Source organism: Carya illinoinensis, chromosome 13 (assembly GCF_018687715.1).
Source record: "Carya illinoinensis cultivar Pawnee chromosome 13, C.illinoinensisPawnee_v1, whole genome shotgun sequence".
Classification (NCBI taxonomy): domain Eukaryota; kingdom Viridiplantae; phylum Streptophyta; class Magnoliopsida; order Fagales; family Juglandaceae; genus Carya; species Carya illinoinensis.
This window is the reverse complement of record NC_056764.1, coordinates 5,936,707-5,960,813: the sequence shown is the minus strand read 5'-3', so window position 1 is coordinate 5,960,813 and position 24,107 is coordinate 5,936,707. Positions and strand designations below refer to the sequence as shown.

General features: G+C 37.1%; 2 protein-coding genes across 5 annotated transcripts; both read left to right on the top strand.

Moving 5' to 3' along the window:
• The first annotated feature begins 957 nt into the window (after window positions 1-957).
• Window positions 958-10,478, top strand: LOC122292028 (probable LRR receptor-like serine/threonine-protein kinase At1g06840). The gene is made up of 5 exons (XM_043100185.1): window positions 958-1,228; window positions 8,286-8,569; window positions 9,624-9,675; window positions 9,852-10,102; window positions 10,316-10,478. The coding sequence occupies exons 1-5, from the start codon at window positions 994-996 to the stop codon at window positions 10,460-10,462; spliced, it is 969 nt and encodes a 322-aa protein (XP_042956119.1). The 5' UTR covers window positions 958-993; the 3' UTR covers window positions 10,463-10,478.
• Window positions 10,479-13,673: 3,195 nt separating this feature from the next.
• Window positions 13,674-23,851, top strand: LOC122292025 (probable LRR receptor-like serine/threonine-protein kinase At1g06840). 4 transcript variants are annotated; one of them, XM_043100183.1, is made up of 21 exons: window positions 13,674-13,833; window positions 14,279-14,483; window positions 15,348-15,489; window positions 15,731-15,802; window positions 15,986-16,057; window positions 16,336-16,479; window positions 16,590-16,661; window positions 16,758-16,829; window positions 17,040-17,114; window positions 17,354-17,422; window positions 17,601-17,669; window positions 17,831-17,902; window positions 18,083-18,169; window positions 18,351-18,419; window positions 18,608-19,107; window positions 19,723-19,884; window positions 21,382-21,665; window positions 22,107-22,158; window positions 22,404-22,654; window positions 22,829-22,963; window positions 23,325-23,851. In XM_043100183.1, exons 2-21 carry the CDS (start codon window positions 14,363-14,365, stop codon window positions 23,676-23,678), a joined length of 2,874 nt encoding a protein of 957 aa, XP_042956117.1. In that variant the 5' UTR covers window positions 13,674-13,833; window positions 14,279-14,362; the 3' UTR covers window positions 23,679-23,851. The 4 variants fall into 4 exon arrangements, with proteins under 4 accessions (XP_042956117.1, XP_042956115.1, XP_042956116.1 ...); XM_043100181.1 differs by lacking the exon at window positions 13,674-13,833 and adding an exon at window positions 13,860-14,121; XM_043100182.1 differs by lacking the exon at window positions 13,674-13,833 and adding an exon at window positions 13,861-14,125.
• The last annotated feature ends 256 nt before the right edge of the window (window positions 23,852-24,107 follow it).

Sequence of the window (24,107 nt, the reverse complement as noted above, 5' to 3'; positions counted from 1 at the left end):
GTTTGTATCGGCTTTAATCGACTGTCGCCGTCGATTTTTTTTCCCTCATTTGAGTCGGATTGTGATGATTTTGGTTGTTTTGGGTTTGTTTTGATTGGTATCTACTCTATCATTTTGGGTACTCTCTATTTGGGGGATCGGTTGTTTTTGTATCCTTGGGTTTCGACTGATGATGGGGAATGTCTGTGAGTAGTGAATCTTCTGATTTGGGGATTAATAATATTATATTATTTTTTAGACTTGGGATAGCTAGTCCAATGTGGACTAATTTAACTAGAAGTTCATATTATAGCCAAAACACCATTTTTGAATTCTATTTTAGACTTGGCAATGGCCATTGCCAATACTCTAAGCTAAGCTCTGAGGATATTGCAACCATATTTAGTTGAACTCCCATCATTCTAATAGATTTCCAGCTATTCAGTGTACTTGTACGAAGGATTTCTCCTTTTTCTCCCCCTGACAACCTTAATTTCCTTGTTTTGCTGAGAGTTTGGATGCTCTGTTTCTTCTCAAGTTTCACGCATGAGGCTACATTTTGAGTTTGGTGATTTTTTTAATTGCTTCACTTGAATTTGAATAGTTTGGTGTTTATTTTTTTTCTTAAGTGTTGAAAGCTAATATTTTTTCTTCATACGTACAAGTTGAGCTGCTTTAGAGTTCAATTGCGTAAGTTCTGATAATTATTTCCTCTTATCAGGCAGAGTACTCGGATACAACAACAATTTTCAGTGCTGGGTATTCACATAAATTTGAAGGTTTTGGTGTTCTTTGCGTTATTGGGATGTATCAGTCAAGAGCTTGGACCTGGACGCATGGATTGTTTGTTTTTGCTTGGTTGTGTTGGCCTTCACTACTCATCAAAGCAGAGGATCCCATTAGGGCCATTACCCATCCCCGAGAAGGTTATTTTGCAAAACCACATGATATGCCACTTATGAGCTAATGCCATGCCTAAATTATATATTCCCCAGTCATACCTTACCCTCTTTTATGTCTTCGTATTGGAATGAATATTGTTGGATAATTATGATGTTGTTTGTACTCATAGTTCTCACTAATCTCACAGCGATTACCACCTCTCGAAGTTCTAGTTTAAGCACAGGTGCACTGGCTGGCATAGTAGTGGGGACCATTGCAGGTGCAGTTACAATGTCCGCAGTTGTCTCTCTTCTAATACTAAGAAAGCGTATGAAGAAGTATAGTGCAGTTTCGAGAAAACGTCGTGGTGAGTTCTTATGTTTACGATGTTGGGATGTTTAGGTAGATATGTAATGTTTCTATTCTGCATCGGGATTATAGGCCTATCAATCAGGCTAGGCAAGCTTAGCCTGAGGTGAAAAGTCCCCAGTCTGGCTCAAAATGCCAAATATCTTAGCTCTTTCTTAGTTAATAATGTTGGGCAAGTTTCAGCCTAATGTCACGGACTTAGAATTTCTTCACTCGACCCGTGCGGCCTTAGGAGGCTTTCTCTCCACAAAACTCCTAAGTAAGCCTTCTAAAGGACTCAAGACAATAGAGAACAAAGCTAGAGAGAGAAGATAGAGAGAGATGCTCTAGAGAACTTGTTAGCTCTATTGCTTGGTGATTTATACAAATGAGAGCCCCTCTATTTATAGGGAACTCTTGGTACAAAGAATTGTTAGGATTATGACACTTGTCACCAATCCAAGGGTAAAGAACTTTCTAGATAACTACTCTAGAATTGTCTATAAAGCCCTTTCTAGAACACTACTCTAGAATTGTCTATAACGCCCCTTCTAGATTACTCTACACAATTCCACAAGATTACAAAGGACTAGGAGGCTTCTAGAAGGTTAGGAAATTCTCTAGAAAAATCTAGGTGGTGACATTCTCCCCCACCAAGCTTCGCGACGTCCTCGACGCGGCGTCTTCATGGAACCCTCGAATGTGATTTTCAAATTGCCACAAAGAATCCTTTGGTTCCCAAGTTGTTTCACTTTCGGGCAATCCCTTCCACTTGATCAAGTACTCTTGGTGTGGCTTATGACTCTTTTGCCTAATGACACGGTCCGCCAAGATTTCTTCCACTTCTTTATCAAAAGTGGTAGTTATGCCCAAGGGTGCACGCTTAGACTCTCCTCGTGTTGGCTCCTCTTCATCACCATGGTAAGGCTTCAAGCAGCTGACATGGAAGACTGGATGAAGCTTAAACTTGGAGGGCAAGTCTAGCTTGTAGGAGATCTTCCCTACTTTCTTGATGATTGGGAATGGTTCCTCATAACGTCGTACAAGCCCCTTGTGTAGCTTTCTTGTGAACTTATGTTGGCTCGACAAAATTTTTACTAACACCAAGTCGCCTATACGATATTCTGTGTGCCTCATTTTCTGATCAGCCCACTTCTTCATCTTCTTGGTTGCTTTGTCTAAGTAGGAGCGGGTTACATCCAATTGTTCGTTCCAAGACTTTGCAACCTTGAAGGCTGTTGGACAATTCCCCGCATAGCTGGTCTCCAACGACTGGGGAGTAAGTGGTTGCTGTCCCATTACAATCTCAAAGGGGCTTTTGTTTGTGGATTCACTCCTTTGTAAATTATAGGAGAATTGAGCAACATCCAATAACTTAGCCCAATCGGATTGGTTGGCACTTACAAAGTGCCTCAGGTATAACTCCAACAAGGCATTCACCCTCTCAGTTTGCCCATCTGTCTGAGGGTGAAAGCTGGTAGAGAAATGTAGGGCAGACCCCATAAGCTTGAATAGTCCTGACCAGAACCTTCCTGTGAAGCGAGGGTCCCGATCACTAATGATGCTCCGTGGTAAGCCCCAATACTTCACCACATGTTTGAAGAATAACTTTGCAGTTTCTTCGGCTGAGCAATCCTTAGGAGCCGCGATGAAGGTGGCATACTTGGAGAATCGATCTACCACCACAATGAGGGTACCGCACCCCTCGGATTTAGGTAGAGCCACTATAAAATCCATGCTCACACTCTCCCATGGATGTGAAGGAATGGGTAGTGGTTCTAGCAATCCTGCAGGACTTTGATTCTCCACCTTATCTTGTTGACACACAAGACAAGTCTTCACGTAGAGTTCCACCTCATCTCTCAATTAAGGCCAATAGTAGGAAGCTTCCAGCAAAGCTCGAGTACGTCGTTGGCCTGGATGTCCAGCCCACAAGGAATCATGGCTTTCCTTGATAAGGTTCTTCCGTAGATTTCTCCACTTTGGAACATAGATTCGCCGCCTTACGGTGTAGAGAAGACCGTCATCTACCCAGAATCTCTTGGTTTTTCCTTCCTTAGCCATGTTTACCAAGTTCTTGGCTAAGGGATCATGCTCCATGCCTTCACGGATTATATTAAGTAGCTCCCCTTGAGCTTGAGTAACAGCAGCAAGTTCACCCTTCCGACTTAGTGCATCAGCAACAAGGTTGGCCTTGTCGGGTTTGTACTCGAAGACATAATCAAATTCTGCCAAGAAGTCTTGCCACCTAGCTTGCTTTGGGCTTAGTTTCTTCTGACTTTGGAAGTAACTAGTGGCAATGTTATCTGTCTTGACCACAAAATGGGAGCCAAGCAGATAGTGTCGCCAAACTCTGAGGCAGTGGATGATAGCCGTCATCTCCTTCTCTTGCACGGTGTATCTCCTTTCAGTCTCATTGAGTTTGCGACTCTCATATGCAATGGGATGTCCCTCTTGCATGAGAACTCCCCCTATGGCAAAGTCTGATGCATTGGATTGTACCTCAAAAGGCTTGGTACAATCTGGTAGAGCCAAGACCGATTCCTCCGTGATGGCTGTTTTCAGATCGTCAAAGGCTTCCTGACACCTTGATGACCACTCCCATGTCTTGTTCTTCTTGAGCAAGTCGGTGAGGGGGGATGCTCTTGTAGAGTATCCCTTTATAAATCTTCTATAGTAGTTGACAAGCCCAAGGAATGATCGAAGCTCGGTAACCTTAGTGGGAGGATCCCACTTCTTGATGGCTTCAATTTTTCCCTCTTCCATGCTGAATTTTCCCCCTTGGATTTTGTGGCCAAGGAAATGGACTTCAGTTAGTGCAAATGAGCACTTCTCCTTCTTGACATAGAGTTGGTTTTCCTTTAGGACACGGAAAACAACCCTTAAATGTTCCACATGTTCTTCAAGGGTAGAACTATAGATGACGATATCTTCTAAATAGACTACCACAAATTGATCAAGATAGGGATAGAAGATCTTGTTCATGAGTGTGCAGAAGGTGGCTGGAGCATTTGTGAGGCCAAAGGGCATCACTAGGAACTCGTATGCTCCATAGCGAGTCACACAGGTTGTCTTCGCTTCATCTCCTTCCACAATCCTCACTTGATAGTACCCCGATCTTAAATCAAGTTTAGAGAAGTACTTTGCATGGCCCAACTGATCAAAAAAATCAACAATTAAAGGAATAGGGTACTTGTTTTTTATGGTTACCTTATTCAGAGCTCTATAGTCGATGCACAGCCGCAAAGACCCATCATGTTTCTTTTGGAACAACACGGGTGCCCCATATGGTGCCTTGGAGGGTTGGATGAATCCGGCATCCAGTAGCTCCTTAAGTTGCCTCCTTAGTTCTTCAAACTCTGGAGGTGACATGCGATAAGGTGCTTTGGCCGGTGGCTTGGCGCCAGGTTCCAACTCGATCTGATGATCCACCTCTCTCTTAGGTGGTAGTTGCTTGGGCAACTCTGGAGGCATGACATCATCATAGTCCCTGAGGACCCTTTGGATTTCCTTGGGTGGAGGGGAGGAAATCTTCATTTCACTTTCCTCCATAGAAGCCAAGTAAGACACCTCGCCCTTCTTCCATCCTTTCTTGAATTGCATGGCGGATAGAAGTTGGGTGGTGTTTAGCTTGGATATGGTGGGTATCATGCATGGACCGCCTTCCAAGATGCACACCGAGTTATAATGGGGAAGAGACACTACATTAAACTGTCTCAAGAATTCCATCCCCAACACGATATTGAAGTCATCCATAGGAGCGACGGAGAAATCCACCATACCTTTCCAAGTGCCAAGTTGTAGCTCCACCCCGTGAGCTACGCCATCAAGGGGTTTGGCTTCAGAATTCACGGTCTTCAGCCATCCTTGACCTTTCTTAAGAGGAATCCCTAGCCGTGTGGCCTCTTCCTTCTTAATGAAGTTGTGAAAAGCTCCTGAGTCGACCATGGCATGACTCTTCTTCCCATTAACGAGTACCTCTACAAACATCAAAGATCCATCCTTGGTGGTTGGCTTTGTGCTTGCCTTAAGGGAGTTGAGAAGTTGTAGACACCCCAGGTGCGACTTCTCTTGAACTTCCTTCTCTTCCAACATGGCGTTGAGGGCCTTTCTCTTAGGACAATCTCTAGCCCAATGTGGCCCGTTACAAAGGAAGCAAGCATCCTTTGGCTTCTTGTCTTTAGAGTAGTCCTTCTTGCCCTCCTTTGATGTTGAAGGCTTGTCACTTCGATCTTTATACTGTGGAGGCTTGAACCCCTTCGCTCCCCCACCCTTAGTGTGATTCTCCTTTGAAGACTTGGGCTTTGAAGAGTTGTCACTCTTATGATACTCAAATTCTTCTAAAGTTTCTGCCACGGTCAGGGCGGTGGAGATGTCGTTGACTCCACGACGCTTGAGTTCTTGAGCCACCCAAGACTTGAGACCATCGGTGAAGTTGAAGAGGAGATCTTCTTCACTCATGTTTGTAATTTGAAGCATGAGGGCAGAAAATTCCTCAACATAGTTGCGGATAGAAGAGGTGTGCTTCAACTCCTTCATTCTCTTCCGCGCATAGATAGCCACATTCTCAGGATAGAATTGCTTCTTGAGTTCACGCTTGAACTCTTCCCAAGAATCAATAGTGCAAGTACCCTTCTCTATCTCACTATGCTTACGACGCCACCAAATACCAGCAAGATTAGTAAGATAGAGAGAGGCAGTACGTACCTTGACACGCTCATCCTGCATGTTCAAAGCTTCAAAGTAGCGCTCCATGTGCCACATGTAGTTGTCAAGTTCTTTGGCATCCCGCTTGCCATCGAACTCTTTTGGTTTGGGGGTATCCACCCTTGGTGTCGCCATCATTCCAGCTCCGACGGCGCCCCCATTGGCCACTGCCCGCTTGCACATGGCCCAATCCGCCTTGGTCTCCTCCAGACCGACGCGGTGTTCCTCCATTTGCTCATGGAGTTTTGTTAGCTCTCCCAAGACCCGGTCTTGGAAAGCAACGTTCTCAACGCACTGTGCTTCGATGGTGGGGTTGATGGTGCTCAGAATGGACTCCTTGAGCGATTCGGATTGTCCCTCCAATCCTAGCTCCTCCAAACCTTGCTCCACGATGTCAAGTCGGTCCTTGACATCCGCCACTGCCACCTCCATCCTCGTCACAGAGTTGTCAAGGGTGCTCACCTCCAAGTGAGACTGATCCCAATCTTCAATCTTGGCCAATATCTTGGCCATGGCTTTCTCGATGCCATCAAGACGAGACTCCATAGATGAGCTTGAGTCCTTCGACCTCTTGCTCTTTCTTGTTTCCTGGACCTCCATGGTGATCTCACTTGGATCTGCCATCCTAACTTGGTTGGCTCTGATACCAACTGTCACGGACTTAGAATTTCTTCACTCGACCCGTGCGGCCTTAGGAGGCTTTCTCTCCACAAAGCTCCTAAGTAAGCCTTCTAAAGGACTCAAGACAATAGAGAACAAAGCTAGAGAGAGAAGATAGAGAGAGATGCTCTAGAGAACTTGTTAGCTCTATTGCTTGGTGATTTATACAAATGAGAGCCCCTCTATTTATAGGGAACTCTTGGTACAAAGAATGGTTAGGATTGTGACACTTGTCACCAATCCAAGGGTAAAGAACTTTCTAGATCACTACTCTAGAATTGTCTATAAAGCCATTTCTAGAACACTACTCTAGAATTGTCTATAACGCCCCTTCTAGATTACTCTACACAATTCCACAAGATTACAAAGGACTAGGAGGCTTCTAGAAGGTTAGGAAATTCTCTAGAAAAATCTAGGTGGTGACACTAAGCTTGGACTGGCATGCGAATAGAAACATCATTAAGGGCTTGTTTTGGACGTGAGATGATCTTATATCATCTCAAAACTTCTCTTAATTTCCTTCCCAAATATCAATCAAACACAAACGCAAACGCAAACACAAACACTTTTCAATTTCAAATCTTCAACTTTTTCATCTAATCATTACAACTTTACCAAACTTCCAAACAAAACACAAAAAACAATACTACTTTTTCAAATTCCAAAACAAAAATTATATTATAACAATATTTTAATTTTATAATATTTTTATTCTACTTTTTCTCTCTCCTTTCCCAAAACCTAATAAAACATCTTAACTCAAATCATTTTACTACTATTCACAGAATTCTCATCTCATCTCACTTTCCAAACATGCCTCCAAGAGATGAGAGAGTCCACTAAAAAGTACCATAAGACTTGGGTTGCATGTTGACTCAAATCATATGCAAGTTCTAGAACAACCAGTTAGCCACGGTTTTAACAATGTTGTTGGCCTGTAAGATGCAAATATATACGTGTGCGCATGTTCTGAAAATCTATTTATATATATATATATATATATATTAGACCTATAAAGGCTAGGCTAAAATTAGCTGACTTGAGCACAGTCTGAGCTCAGCATAACTTGAATGCAGCCTAAATCTCTGAAGAAGTTCTGGCTAGCTCATATATCAGGCTGGTAACTTCTCTGAGTCACAGCGTGAAGGATAAATTACTATAATAAAGATCCTTCTGATTGTAGCCTTTTTTTGTTTCATCCGATTTTAGAAGTCCTCCTTTTTTATTTTAAATATGTATGATAAAAACAAGTATTATTAACTCTTACTCTCTTAGATATAGAAAGTCAAGGATTCACTTACTGTTAAACATGGCCAATAAATTTACTTTTCATACTGATAAGATTTGTTTTGTCTGAGTAGGATTATTGCAAAGGAGTATGCATCCTGAGAAGATGAAAAGCCACTCATCCTTCCAACAATGTTCTTTGCCAATGAATCAGCTCATTCATGACATATATACTCATTATATCATGTTTCTAAAAATGGTTTTAAAAAATCCATGTTAATAAGCTTCAAATTCAGTTTCCTTATTATGCTTCTAGCTGGAAATTTTAGGATAACGTGTGGTCATTAATGGAGTTTTTTGCATTGCCTTAGAATTGGCACGTGGATTACATTCACATGTTTTAAGGACTTGTAACATACTCTTTTTAAGTTTTCTATCACCATGCTCTCATTTTCAACATTGGACTTGTATTTAATATGCAGCATCTAAGGCCTCCTTGAGAATTGATGGTGTGAAGGCTTTCAGTTATGGAGAAATGGCTATGGCTACAAACAATTTTAACAACTCCGCTCTTGTTGGCCAAGGAGGGTATGGAAAGGTCTATAAAGGCATTCTAGCTGATGGAACAATTGTGGCCATTAAACGTGCACAAGAGGGATCCTTACAGGGTGAGAAGGAGTTCTTAACAGAGATAGAATTATTGTCAAGGTTACATCATCGAGACCTAGTGTCTTTGATTGGATATTGTGATGAAGAGTGTGAACAGGTGCTTTTTCTTATCCATCTATCTTATGACTGTCAAAATACCAGGGAAACCAGAAAAATACCAAGGAAGCTTTGGAAAAACTTGTCTTTCATTCATTCACGTAACAAACCCTATACAAGAAAAGTAGATAATATACTATACACGGTAACTGATTCCTAATATTCAGCCTATATACACGGCAATATATTTGTACAGCTAGAGAAGTCCTAAATTGTATAACTTCCTAAATAGTAAACATTAACAAGTATATGTCTAATAGCCAAACATGCCTAAAGTGTATACGTTAACAATGACTCCATGGGAGATGATTCCTATCAACCTAGGCAGAAATGCAACAAAAGCTCAAAAGATTATGAAAGCTGTAAGATCTTTCACTAAAAATAAAAGGAAGAAGAAAACGAAAGAAAGAAAGATGTAAACCGCGTAAATGGCTGCAAGTTTATTTGTTGATAATGTTGAAGAATATGCAGAGTTCTCCATGATTAAGGATGATTTGTCTCCTTTCACTATATGCTTGGGAGTCTATGGTACCCGTAAGTGAATTTTTCTAATTCTGACAATTCTTGAAAAAAAAGGTTTAAGACTGTTTTGTGTTAGGTTTTTTGAAAGTGGGCAGGAATGATGAAAAGTTGTTTGGATGAAAATATTTTAGATGTATTTTGTCTTGCGCTTAGTGAACATGAGTAGATAAAATGAAAAGTCTGGATAAAATTTTTTTGGATGCATTTTGCATTGGGTTTTGTGGAAGTTGTTTTGGATTATGTGTTTTGTAAAAAAAAATCAAGGCAAATGATTAGATGTAAAACATGAGAGATAAATTTTTTTGGAGCTTAAAAGAAGTTTGGTTTGAAAGGGAAAGAATTTTAAAAATTTTTGAAAAACCTCTCAAACCAAAAATACCTTGTTGTTTTTCCTCTCCTTTTTCATTAGCTGTACTTTTCTCCCGCAAAATGTTTTGACTTTCATGACGACATTTTTTTGTGCTTTCTGTTTCTGAATTAGTTGAAATTTTTGCCTTGGGAAAAGCTTCATGTGAGTATTGCTGTGCCTGCAGATGTTGGTCTATGAGTTTATGGTGAATGGTACTCTAAGGGATCACCTTTCTGGTACACCTTATATTCATCCTTTTAAGTTTTCCTTCTATTAATGTCACAATAATTTTGTGTGTGTTCTTCATTCTTTCTGTCTTGTTCTTTAGGAGCCAGACAGAACTATTTTGCTTTCCAAGTTCACCATTCCATATAAAAAAGCTTATTACTGGTTCATGTACGTAATAACACGGCTAAATGTAAAGAACCTCTGAGTTTTGCGATGAGATTGAGAATTGCCCTGGGGTCAGCTAAGGGCATCCTCTACCTACACACGGAAGCTAATCCTCCAATATTTCATCGGGATATCAAGGCCAGCAACATATTATTGGATTCTAATTATACAGCAAAGGTTGCTGATTTTGGACTTTCGCGACTTGCTCCAGTTCCAGATATTGAAGGGACTGTGCCTGCTCATGTATCCACAGTTGTGAAGGGGACACCTGTAAGACTCGTATTGGTGATATGTACATTTTACCAAGTAGAATAAAAAATACAATTGAGTTTAAGTTTTAAGGTCATGCAACAATTTGTAATTCTCTCTATTTTCAAAATAAGATAAATTGAACTCAAATTAGATGAAATAGTGAACGGTATGTTTTAGGAGAAGTAACCGGTGTCTATTTCTTTATTCTCATTCTCTGTTATAACTTTGCAGGGTTACCTTGATCCAGAGTACTTTTTGACACATAAACTGATAGACAAAAGCGACGTTTACAGTCTTGGAGTCGTATTTCTCGAACTCCTGACTGGGATGCAGCCAATCTCACATGGGAAAAATATTGTTAAAGAGGTAAAACCTTAAAATATATCAATTCTACCGTTTTCTATTAGATTAAAATTTTGGGACAAGTCATGATTTTAAAGCATTGAATTCAAACTCTAATTTTATATTTTATTGAGTGTTAAGATATAATTTAAACATATAAATCTATTTATTTTTATCCATTTAAATTTTGGGGACAATTTACGATTTCATATGTTTGAAATTTTGGAAAGATAAGTACGACAACCAAACAAAGATTCTACAAAAGTAAATTTACAAACTGACGTAATTTTATATGATATGGTAAATCTATTTATCTATTTTATAATAAAAGAAATTTTATATTCTGACGTATCACATCAAGTTATATCTGTTTATGAGTTTATTTTTATAAGAAAAAAAAAACTTTGTGATAAAGCATTCATATTTTTAAAATGATCGACTTGTCAATTAGGAAAGATCACATGAACCCTTCAAGGTCCCTTGAAAATCGGTGTTTGTTTTGCATTGTGAGATCATTGGTGAGTAATGTTACTCATCATCTAAATTTTTATTATCATCTCATCATCTCATGATATGGCATTAGATGATTGGAGACTATTTATTATATTTCACTTATGAACTAATCATTTAATGTCACACCATGAGATGATGAATAGATTTGTTATTTTTATATTATCTATGTGTTTGATACTTAAAATAAATTATCTTACTAATATTTTATTTTTTATTTAGTAAGAAAATAGCAATGCTAGATACATTTTTAAGATATACAAGCTCACATACTCATTTTGAAAATAAAGTGAATCACATTATTAAAAAGTGATAGTTTTCATATATATATCTCCAATTTACTCAATTTTTTTATAAAAGATTTTATAAATCATTTTCCTAAACAATATATTTTTTCAACTACATTAATAGAAGCTGCAAACCACTCAAGAAGTGCCATTTACCATCATCTTACGACGGTCCTTTCGTTATTTCTTAACGTGACATCAAATTATTTATAAACAAATAAAAAAATATAAATAATTTTTTAATAATTTAATGTCACATAAAAAACGTAAATAAATTATGAAAAGAATAACAAATAATGTATGTTTTTTTTTTCTTTCATTCTAATGCAATGAATTTCTAAGAAGCCTAACCGATAGTTCAGTCTCTACTTCATATGGTTTCAAAAAAAAAAAATCTCTACTTCATATATATAATCCAAACAACCAAAGTCTGTAATTAATGGGCTGAATGTCAATTCATAGTTCTCTTTGAGCTGCTCTAATTAATGTTTGGCTGGTGAATGACTTATCCCTCCTTCAGTTTCATGGTCAGACTAATTTAAGGTTTGGATTTAGAGATGAGAAAAGATAATTTTTAATAAAAAGTAAAAATTGAATAAAATATTATTATTATTATTATTATTTTAAGATTTGAAAAAGTTGAATTAAAATTTAGAAAAGTTGAATTGTTTATTATATTTTATCTGAAAATTTGAAAAAATTATAATAATAAGATGAGATGAAATGAAGAAAATTTCAGAATCTTTAGGAAGACTATGTTTGTCCACGAAAATAGGGAATGATTTTTCAGAGCCCGCTAAAGAAAATTTTCACGATTTAATTTGATGGTAATCAAGCGATGAATATTGGTAAGAATAGTGATAGGAGTAGAGCGTGGGAATGTGTGCTGGTGAGTTTCAGTGGAGAACAACGGAGAGGAAATGTGACTGACCGTTAGGAGAGGATGTGATTGGAGAAATATAGCTGTATTGGAATAGAAAACAGAGTTGTCGCAGAGGATAATTCCATCTTGAAGGATATGATCAAGACTATATTTAAAATACAAAAATCTATTGAGATAATCTGATTTACTTGAATTTGATTTCTGATAAATTGTGTTTGAGCTGGATGAGAGTCTTCTGTAGTAGGATCCTCAGCAGCACGAAATATGTTTGAACTGGCAATTAGTATATAACTGCGTTCCAACCATCTTAAATTCATTCAATGGTATTATATTACCTTTCAATACAAATTTCAATCAAATTTACGATGGGTTGTCCCACGGAAGTTATGAAACCAGAATTTCTGTATCCCTCCATTTGACCGTCATATCCTAACTTGAAGTCAAATTTTGGTTTTGACAAAAATATAATAAAATATTATAAACTCAAAAATTTATATAATTTTTGTGATCAGAATTTTTGAGTTATATATATATATATATATATATCCTCATTTTGGAGCCTGAAAGTTTCTGGATTTTGAAAAAACAAGATGATTTGGGGCTCAGTTTTGATGGAAACGCAAGAAGGTTTTTAATTTTTTTCTTAAATTTTTCGATGATAGCAGCTAAATATCCTAAAGTATTTCCTTTTCTTAAATCTTTTAACTTCATCTCCTGAAATATCTTGCAGTCTCTGTCAGCGTTGCTACTCCGACACGCCATACGTTATCTCGTGTATTTGTCAAGTTTTAGAAATTATCTTTGTTTTTGTCAAGTTTGATTGGTCGGACTTTCGTCAGTTTTTAATGCAAAGCACAAAAATGTCTTTCTTTTGTTTTTGGTTCGTGTGGTTGGAACTTGGCTATCAACTTACTAGCAAGCAAAAGATTATCTTCTTTGTGTCCCTATAGTTTTACATTACACATGCTCTGTTAGGAGGTTGTGGTACGGGACATACAATTACAACTGAAGTAGAAATGAGAAAGAATAAAAGAAACAATAAGGAACTCCAATTGTAGAAGAATTTCACTTATAGCAAAAGGATTACAAGAATTTATCTCTTGAATAAGGAGAGTACAATTGACAATACCCTCTCTTATAAAAAGAGAAAACTCACTCTTTCTTATAAAAGGAGAGACAATATATAGGAGAAACCTCACTATTTTTCTCTCTAAAACTCTCTCTCTTTCTCTAAATTTTTCTTTCAAAATGGGATAGGTTTCTTAAAGCAAAAACATGTATTTATAAGAGTTAAAGGAGGTGGAAGATGGCGGAAGCAACTGGAAGATGGCGGAAGCAACTGGAAGATGGCGGAAACAAATGTGAACGTAAGCTTGATGTAGGTTGTCAACTAGCCAACATTTTTGACCCATAAAGGTGGCGGTGGAAGATAGCGGAAGCAAGTGGAAGATGGCAGAAGCAACTGGAAGATGGCGAAAGCAAATGTGAATCCAAGCTCAACTAGCCACCATTTTTGACCCATAAAAGTCCATAAAAATGGCTTTACCGCTGCATGCTCTGTGTGTATCATGGTTGACATCAACGACAAGTAAATGACAGAACATTAAAACCTCTCCCTTTCCCGTCCCATCAGCTTCTCAGAAAAGTCATCGTCTCCAAGCTTACCGTCCGAGAAAAATGAGGTCTTTGATCTCCGTCGGGCTAAGAAAGTTACCACCGTGCTCTTGGTACGAAATTTCAAACTTTGTTTTTTCGCTCAAGTGACCAAGTCCCCCGGGCCCGGGTTGATTTGTTAAATAGACAGTGAGCAGAGATAGATGTAATTAGAAGCTCTGAGGATATTGCAACCATATTTAGTTGAACTCCCATCATTCTAATAGATTTCCAGCTATTCAGTGTACTTGTACGAAGGATTTCTCCTTTTTCTCCCCCTGACAACCTTAATTTCCTTGTTTTGCTGAGAGTTTGGATGCTCTGTTTCTTCTCAAGTTTTACGCATGAGGCTACATTTTGAGTTTGGTGATTTTTTTAATTGCTTCACTTGAATTTGAATAGTTTGGTGTTTATTTTTTTTCTCGAGTGTTGAAAGTTAATATTTTTTCTTCATACGTACAAGTTGAGCTGCTTTAGAGTTCAATTGTGTAAGTTCTGATAATTATTTCCTCTTATCAGGCGGAGTACTTGGATACTACAACAATTTTCAGTGCTGGGTATTCATATAAATTTGAAGGTTCTGCTGTTCTTTGCGTTATTGGGATGTATCAGTCAAGAGCTTGGACCTGGACGCATGGATTGTTTGTTTTTGCATGGTTGTGTTGGCCTTCACTACTCATCAGAGCAGAGGATCCCATTAGGGCCATTACCCATCCCCGAGAAGGTTATTTTGCTCTAGTTCTCTCCATTAAAAAAAGTGTTTAGAGGTCTCACCCTGCGGATGGATGGGCTGTTTTATTTATTCATGAATCCTGTAGCAACTGATTTTGTGGTAGATTAACATGTCAAAAATTCACATTCCTCAACCCTACTAGTAACTTCACATAATTAAGAATTATTATTCTTATCAGTCCCTTAACCTATTTTACACCTCCCCAAACCTTACATGGCAGTTGACCCAATCACTGGCAAACGAATGAAAACGCATCTGGAGCTCAAAGAGAGAGAGTTTAAAGAGAGAGAGCTTTAGGAGAGAGAGAGGTTGAAGAGAGAGCTTGGTGAGAGAGACAGCTTGAGGAGAGATACAGGTAGAAGAGAGAAAGGTGGTTTGATGAGAGAGAGCGCTTTAGGAGAGAGAGAGAGATTGAGATGAGAGAGATGGGTTTTGGTTAGTGATAATGGGTCTGATATTAAAAAAAAAAAAAAAAAAAAAAAAAAGGGGCCTTGTGGGGGTGAGAAACAGTTAATATAAACGTTCTTTTTTATTTTATTTTTATTTTTTAAAATATTTTTTTAATATATTTAAATATTTTTAAAAAATAAAAAAATACACCAATACGCTAAAATTTACTTCTTTAATCATTAAGTAAAGAAAAAAAAATTAAAAATTAAATATATGAGCGATTAAAATGAATGGACAAATTAACAAAATGAGGGGACAAACTTATGGGACATACTGGCATTTTTTTTGACAAATTTTTTTATTATTGTAATTTAGACTATAGTTATTTTTTTGAGTGTATATGCTCAACTTAGGCCTGCTTACAATGTTGATGAAATGATAGTTAACATGTGCATTAGCGTGCAGTGACAGCATTGCAGGCCGTCAAGAGAAGTTTGATAGATCCCAAAAAGCATCTAAATAATTGGAATCGAGGGGATCCATGTACATCAAATTGGACAGGAATTGTGTGCATTAATACGAGGGGATGTCTCCATGTTCAGCAATTGTATGATTTTAATCTTTCGTGATTTTTCTATTTTTTTTTTATTTTTTTTTTCTATCAGGGAACATTATCTACGTGAATATTGTTTCATATTTCCTTTCAAGTAGAATACTTCCGTTTTTTAATTTCTTTTTCCCCATGCATGATGAGACGTATATTACTCCATTTCTACATCTGCTCATTTTAATCAGTGCTGTGGAACAAACTTCCTTTAATAATTCTCCGTTGTGCCTCTTGTCTGCAGAACACTCTTACGTATGAATCTATCTGGAAGTTTATCGCCAGAGCTTGGCCGTTTATCAAATATGACAATATTGTAAGGCAAAGTACTTATGAAACATTTTTTTTTTTGCTACAAAAGTCCTTACCGGAATTAAGGATTTTGGATACTTCTTTCACTCAATAAACTGGAATATTGTCATCCTCCACCCTCCACCCCGCTTCGGCATTTGGTTTGCTTTTTTCACTGATATATTTATATCTATCCACAATGTTAAAGGGACTTCATGTGGAATAACATAAGTGGGACTATACCAAAGGAGATAGGAGATATTACGTCTTTGGAACTCTTGTAAGTTAATGAGCTTTTTTCTGCTGGATTGGATAATACTTATTGTTGTTGATCACGTGTGTATATGGATCACGTGTGTATAGGCCATAACGCAGATATGCTACCATTCCATGCATTTTAAAGCTTTGATTCAAAATATTATAGGAGATTGTCCTTGTGTCTGAACTAGTTTACCTTTTAAGTTGGCCCTGTTATGAAATCTTAATACTCTGATATTGCAGAGCCGCGGTGCATTTGCTTTTTCTTTGGTTTCATGTCTAATGGATTTGTGTTTCCAGGCTTCTGAATGGAAACCAATTAACAGGTTCCTTACCTGAAGAGCTTGGTAATCTTCCAAACTTGAATAGAATGCAGATTGACGAGAATCACATATCTGGATCAATACCCATATCATTTTCAAAATTGAACAAAGCACAGCACTTGTAAGTGAATTTTTGATGCTATATTGTTTACAATCGGTTCTACAATTACTAACCCTTCTCTCTTTTCCATCCTTTTGGTTTCCCTTTTTTGTTTTCTTCCTTGTGAGCAGTCACATGAACAATAATTCATTAAGTGGGCAAATCCCGCCTGAACTATCCAGATTACCTCGTCTTGTTCACTTGTAAGTTGGTAATTGTCCTTCTTCTTGTCTTTCATAATTAGTTATCTGCAGTTTCATCCATCAGGTCAATGACCATCTTCAGCTCTGAACCTACAGGCTTCTTGATAATAACAACTTATCAGGGCGACTGCCACCAGAGTTATCAGAAATGCCAAGTTTAAATATACTGTATGGTTTTTACTATATTGGAACCTAAATAAATTTTATGTTTATCACATAAGTGTCCTCACATAAAACATATAAATTTGTTTTCCTCTCCTTTTGCTTCTCAACTCGAACATGATTATGGTTTCTAAAGTTTCCTTTTTCCTACAATGTTATTTTATTAGGTACTCTTATTTCAAGTTTCTTATTGCTTCCAATTTCTTTGATTTGCAGTCAGCTTGATAATAACCGCTTTGATGGCTCTACAATTCCACCTTCATACAGCAACATGTCTAAATTGTTTAAATTGTATGTACATGTTTTAATGCTTTGTTTTTTATATTTATGGTTTATCCTTTACTATTTAATATTTCATCACTTGATGTACTATTCTCGAGTTTTAAAGAAGTTATGTTTTCTTTATCAGCTTTCACATAGCACTCATGTTCATAGAAGCTTTACAGGCTTGTAAGATGGCAACCAATAAGCACGTGTGTTCACATCCATGTCAAAATTGAAAATATTTGTATTTTGGTTGGCTTTGGCAGGAGCCTTAGGAATTGCAGCTTGCAAGGACCAATTCCTGATTTGAGCCGAATACCAAACCTTTACTATCTGTAAGTGGATTTACTTTGTTTCCTTTTCAATTCCTTTTGAGATGATCAAGCACGAGCTCCAAGGAAAACGAACAAATATATAAATGCACCAGGCTGAATAAAATCTCTCTACTTTGTTAAAGACAACTCTGCTAGCTAATTTTACGCTGTATATATCTTATTTTTATGTAAATTTCAGGGACCTCAGTTCAAATCAGCTAAATGGATCCATACCTCCAGGTAGATTTTCTGAGAATATCACGACAATGTAAGATTCTCCATCTTCGGAATGATGTCATCTACATTTTTTTTTTTTGGTGTTTGCGATCAAGTTTCATTTATTATAAAATATCTCTAGATGTCTTTCACTTTATTTTCACTATCGTTTTGCTTGACTTCTGAAAGCTATTATATTAATAATTTGATCAGCGATTTATCCAACAACAATATTACTGGAACAATTCCTGCCAACTTTTTGGGTCTTCGTAAAATTCAAAGACTGTGAGTTGTCATTACTTGCTCTGTCTTCTTTTTGTGTTCAGTTCTGTGGTATACTGATATTTTATATTATTTCATTTCTATCTTAACTTTACATTTTTAAGTTGGTTGTTACTATCAGCCTGTAAATTTAACTGGCAGCAAAATAAATGAGTTTATCTGGTATACTTTTTCCCATGGCAGGTCACTTTCCAACAATTCATTGATTGGCTCTATTCCATCGACCATTTGGCAAAATAGGAAATTGCAGAAACTGGAAACCCTAATGGTGTAAGACCTGAATGACAATGTCACTATTTCCCTTGGTTGAAAGTGATTTTTTATTTATTTTTATGGGAGAGTAAGTGTGTGTCTTCATTAGTTTTAACCTCCTGGGTTGACTTTTATGAGTTTTGGAAGGATCTCATACAGGATCTTCTAAGCTATTTCTTGTGGCTCTTCGATATTCCAGGGAGTTGCAGAATAATAAGCTTTCAAATATTACAGGCAATGCTACTCTACCTCTGAATGTCACCGTCAGGTTTGTTTCTATGCTTGCTTCCTGATTTCTTTCATATAGAACGTCATGTGTAATGAAATATCTTCAAATAAGTGCAACTATTTGTTTAAAGGTTGTGAGTGTGCTCTTTTTAATTGAGGTCTTGAGGTGTAAGAGACACAGCATTATGATCATATCACTACTTTTTAGTTTTTATTGTTAACATTCAGGCTTCGAGGGAATCCCGTATGCTCGATAATCAACCCTGTCCAGTTCTGTGGATCTGAAAGTAAGAACAACGATAACGGTCAGAGTTCGCCAAATACAAACACTTCTGTCTGTCTACCTCAAAGATGCCCTCCCCCTTATGAATATTCCCCTACATCTCCTGCAACCTGTTTCTGTGCTGCTCCTCTGCTTATTGGATATCGGTTGAAAAGTCCTGGATTAAGCGATTTTCTACCTTACAGAGTTGAATTTGAGAATTTTCTGGCACCTACTCTTCAGTTATTTCAGGATCAGCTTCATATTGATTCGTTTATATGGGAAGAACGATCTCGATTGAGAATGTACTTGAAGCTTTTTCCTGTATATGATGCTAATATAAGCAGTCCCAGTTCCTTCAATACGAGTGAGGTTCAGCGAATCCAGCATACTTTCGTCTCATGGAATATTTCTAATCATGATGTATTTGGACCTTATGACGTTCTGGACTTCACTAATAAAGATGGTACATCTCTAAACTCATCTTACATTTTTTGTGAGAGAACTTTGTTGAAGTTGGAACTAATGTTTATTTACCATGTGAATAATGCAAAAAACTGATGTCTTACTAATTTGACCTCAACATTCAAATCTATTTTTTCTAATTCATTTGACCTTTACCTTCAAATCCTTCGCCATGTGGCATTATTCTTGTGTGTGCATGTGTTTCTGTGTTTGCATCATTCTTGACTATAGTTGTCCCTTTGAGTAACATGTGGATTGTGTCTTATGATTGGCACAGTTAACCTTGGGTAACATTAACTCACACCTGTTAAGAGCTCCAACATAATAAATCTTATCCATTTTAACGAAATTTTGAATAAAAAGAGAAGGGTGTGGGACCCAAAGGGCTCGAGGGTGACAGTTCTATATTTTGACCGAACAGGAAGCTCCAAATTCACACCATGTGCCACTCACAACTTGACTCGCCACATAGATGAAAATATGTTTGGGTCATTTCTTACCTTCTTCTGTGTCCTCGAATAGGAAGTGGATATTGTATAGTCTCGGTTTGTTTTTTGTTTATTTTTTTACTAATGCCACAGACAATTCCCCCTCATAGTTTTCACTAATGCCACAGACAATTCCCGCTCTCCAAGGTTTGCTTTAAGCAAAGGCGCATTGGTTGGCATAGTGTTGGGGACCATTGCCGCTTCAGTTACATTGTCCATTCTTGTTTCTCTTTTGATCGTGAGAAGAGTGCATACGAGGAACTACCCTGCTGTTTCAAGAAGACGTCGCTGTGAGTATCTTATGTTAATGATGTTAGGATGCTCTGGTAGACATGAGTTTTCATTGTGCCTTTTGTTTCTAAATATGATTAGGCCTGTCAATCAAGCCAGGCTGATACAAAAAGGCCTCAGCCTGCCCTATACCATAATACTCTGTTGCATATTGGCCTTAACCATCTCTAAGTTGAAGAACAACTTGTAGCCACCATCATAACAACAGGGTTGACGAGTAAGTTGCAACCTTTGTGTGTGATTGTAACATGCTGATAAATCACCCCTATTTATAATATATATAAACTTTTCAAAGCTGGTTGAACCACATCATCACATTTCCCTCATAAATTTTATTATTTATACATTTAATCTTAAATTAATTTTAAAGTTTAAAGGTTTGCAAGAAGTTATAATTTGCTAAATTTATTTTATTTACCTAAAAAGGATCCTTCAATTCTTGTCCATTCCCCAAAAAAACCCTTTCAGATCTATTGAGGGAGCGTTCCTTCCGTTTAGCCATATCAGCCATTCCCATTATATATGTCATTAAATGAAATTAAATAATATATAAACTTAAAGGCTAAAGTTATTAAATAAAAAATAATATATCTAATTAGAGTAGTAATTTTCATTTTAGAGGCTTGTAGTTTTTCATAACACGTTTTTCTGTTTTTTCAACTCATACCTTTTTAGTTTTGTAACCAATGGAGTGATAAAATTTATTAAATTTTCAAGGAAGTTAAAGAGCCTATAAATTATTATTTTGTATTGCCATAGTTTTTTAACACTATATAAAGAGCTTGTGGTCCTTCTCTTCCTTCAAACAAATTTTGTAAGGTTTCTCATCACCTAGCATAGAATAAAGGAGAGTAAGGGAAGAGAAGATCAAGAAACTCAACCAAATTCTGGACATCATTGTGCTAACATTGGTACTTTTTTTAAAATATTTTATTTATTATATAGTGACTCAAAGTATGCTAACTTATAATTACATTAAATTTTTTTTTGTTTGATAAATTTAGCAATTTTTGTGTATCACACAGGTTCACGGCTAGTATAAATACTTAGGTTAGGCTAGTTTGGGCTGACTTGAGCAAACAGCCTACAATATCCACAACAAGCTCAAACAGCCAACGATCAAATAAAGTTTGGCTGTATATCTTCAAAACCTACAAGTGATCTCCTGGCTAGTTCAGCCCCATTGAGCATCTTAGTGACGCCACTTACGATTTTAGGAAAATGATTTTTGCAAGCCTAGGGCGTGCATGAGGTTTGCACGCCCTTTGGAAAAAAGTAGACCCACCTGAAAAAACTCACTTTGTCCAGTTGTGTATATTGGGATTATACCTGTACTTAGACATCCACTCAAAATATTCAGAACTTGGAAGTGTGATGGAAAGATTGATGCGTAATGATATCAATTATTTCAAAACAAATGGCCTTGACATCTTTATATGCAGCATCTATCACGGTGCCTTTTCATTTTTGACATTGTACCTGTATTTAATATGCAGCATCTAATGCCTCCCTGAGAATTGATGGTGTGAAGGCTTTCACTTTTGGAGAATTGGCTATGGCTACAAACAATTTCAACAGCTCCACTCAGGTTGGTGAAGGAGGGTATGGAAAGGTATATAAAGGCATTCTGGCAGATGGTACAGTTGTGGCAATAAAGCGTGCACAAGAGGGATCCTTACAGGGTGAAAGGGAGTTCTTAACAGAGATAGAATTGTTGTCAAGGTTACATCATCGGAACCTTGTGTCGTTGATTGGATATTGTGATGAAGAATTTGAACAGGTGTATTTTTCTTATCTTGATTATTTATGAAACAAAAAATAAGCAGATTGGATTTTCCATCAATTTTACTTGAGTTGATGAGGAAATGATTCCTATTAACTTAGGAAATAATGCAACTAAACAAAGAGTTCATGGAAGCTAAAAAAATTGTAAAACATTGCATGTAGCTTTTTGAATTACAGTGATCAATAAAAGAAATCAAAACTCAATCTAGAGACATTACATATGAGATGCATTTTTTTGTTGATCCTGTAAAAAGATATGCTTGGTTCTTCATGACTATCGGATTATTTGATTCTAAATGTCAAATTTATGATGAAGTTTCCTCCAAAAGAAATTGTCTGATTTTGTGAGAAGGACTGGTTTTTCTTGTTATCTGTTGCTGACAGTGTTGATATTTTTATTGGGAAAAGCTTCATGCAAGTATTGTTGCGCATGCAGATGTTGGTCTATGAGTTTATGTCAAATGGTACTCTAAGGGATCACCTTTCTGGTACACCTTCAATTCATCCTTCAACTTTTCCCTCTATTTGATCTGACTATTGCTTTCTTTTTTGAGGTGTTTTTCATTACATACGGGTGCAAGTGGAACATTGTAAAATATAATTTGTATTAGTACACTTCCTCCCCCCTCTCCCACTCTTTCTATCTTTTTATCTTTTTGAGCTAAATGGAACAGTTTTAATTTTGAAATTATACACTACGTTCTAATGGCGGTTGATTTATTTACCAAAACAGCCAAGTGTAAAGAACCTCTAAGTTTTGCCATGAGACTGAGAATTGCACTGGGATCAGCTAAGGGCATCCTTTACCTACATACAGAAGCTGATCCTCCGATATTTCACCGAGATATCAAGGCCAGCAACATATTATTGGACTCTAAGTATACTGCAAAAGTTGCCGATTTTGGACTTTCGCGACTCGCCCCTGTTCCAGATATTGAAGGGACCATGCCTGCTCATGTATCCACAGTTGTGAAGGGGACACCAGTAAGACTCTTATGGTCGACATTTTCCTCCTGGCATTATAAATTCACCGAGTGTTCATACAACATTTTGTACTTTCTTTAGATGGATCTCGAACTTGATGAAATTGACTTAATGTCAGTTTAAAAATGCAACTGATGTATATTAGTTTATTCTCTCATTGTATTAACTTTGCAGGGTTACCTAGATCCAGAGTACTTCTTAACTCATCAGCTGACGGACAAAAGTGATGTTTATAGTCTTGGTGTTGTATTTCTAGAACTCCTGACTGCAATGCAACCAATTTCACACGGCAAAAACATTGTCAGAGAGGTATAACCTTATAGACCTGTTTGCCTTCACTTCAATGGGGACCCAATGGTATTATAAGGTGATATACAGAAGTAATTTACACCTAGTTTTACTTCTGGAGCCTATAAAGTAATGAAAACAGTCCATTCATTGATCTCATGTCCATTAGATTCAAATCAAAGCATACTTAGCAAATAAAAGGCACCCCATGAAGTCAAGCGAAAATCAGAACTTCTTGGCATGTAGTCAGTATACTAACATTTAAGAATACTTTTTGCAATATTTAAGATCACTTTCTCGCAATGTCCCTAATTTTATCTTTTCCAGTTTTCATTTATAACAGCCGCTTGTAATTTATAATTATTCTTGCCCATTTTTTCAGGTTAAGGTTTCATATAAATCTGGAATGATCTTTTCGGTCATTGATGAGCGAATGGGTTCTTATCCTTCTGATTATGTAGTGAAGTTTTTTAGTTTGGCTATGAAGTGTTGCGAAGATGAAACAGATGCACGACCTTCAATGGCAGAGGTGGTCCGAGAACTTGAAAGTATATGGCTTTCGATGGGCGGACCCGACATCAAAATGTCATATCCCATCCCCATGGTCACAGATGCTGTAAAGCTTGACACTTTACCATCGTCCTCTTCAATGGAGAATCCATTTGTATCGATGTCAATAGATGCATCTGGCAGCAACCTTGTCAGTGGAGTCATTCCAAGCATCACCCCTAGATAATAGAAAACATTCCCCCGGGGGGGAGAAATGGTTTGTATAGTTACTAGAATCCTTAAAATTCGAACTGGGAAAATTTTCTTTATGATTTTGGCTTCTGATTATGTGAATGTTCTCTCACTCTACTTTGGAAAAATCATTTGGAAAAGTTATGGTTATTGATGGTTTTACCTTTATTTTTAATGAGCAAACAGAGTTACTTGTTAAATATTTGTGTTAGAAATACTAGATTAGAGCAAATTGAATGTGTTTATCTCGAGTGGCAAATCTCAGATCGATTGCAGATGTTCCATGGATTTCCAGCGTGATTGTCGTTCATCTAGAATAATCTTTGTTGATGGTGGAGTATGCTACATGATAATACCAAAACAACACTCACAAATTCTACAACCTAAATATTGGAAATAGAGAGACATTTTGAGAGAAATTTTT

Bases quoted from the DNA above. Each gene is read 5' to 3' on its own strand.
- LOC122292028 (XM_043100185.1), top strand. From the start codon at position 994: ATGTCTTCGTATTGGAATGAATATTGTTGGATAATTATGATGTTGTTT. The intron at 8,570-9,623 runs GTGCTTTTTCTT...CTGTGCCTGCAG, and splicing joins GTGATGAAGAGTGTGAACAG to ATGTTGGTCTATGAGTTTAT. The intron at 10,103-10,315 runs GTAAGACTCGTA...ATAACTTTGCAG, and splicing joins CAGTTGTGAAGGGGACACCT to GGTTACCTTGATCCAGAGTA.
- LOC122292025 (XM_043100181.1), top strand. The intron at 14,484-15,347 runs GTTATTTTGCTC...ATTAGCGTGCAG, and splicing joins CATTACCCATCCCCGAGAAG to TGACAGCATTGCAGGCCGTC. The intron at 22,964-23,324 runs GTATAACCTTAT...CCATTTTTTCAG, and splicing joins GCAAAAACATTGTCAGAGAG to GTTAAGGTTTCATATAAATC.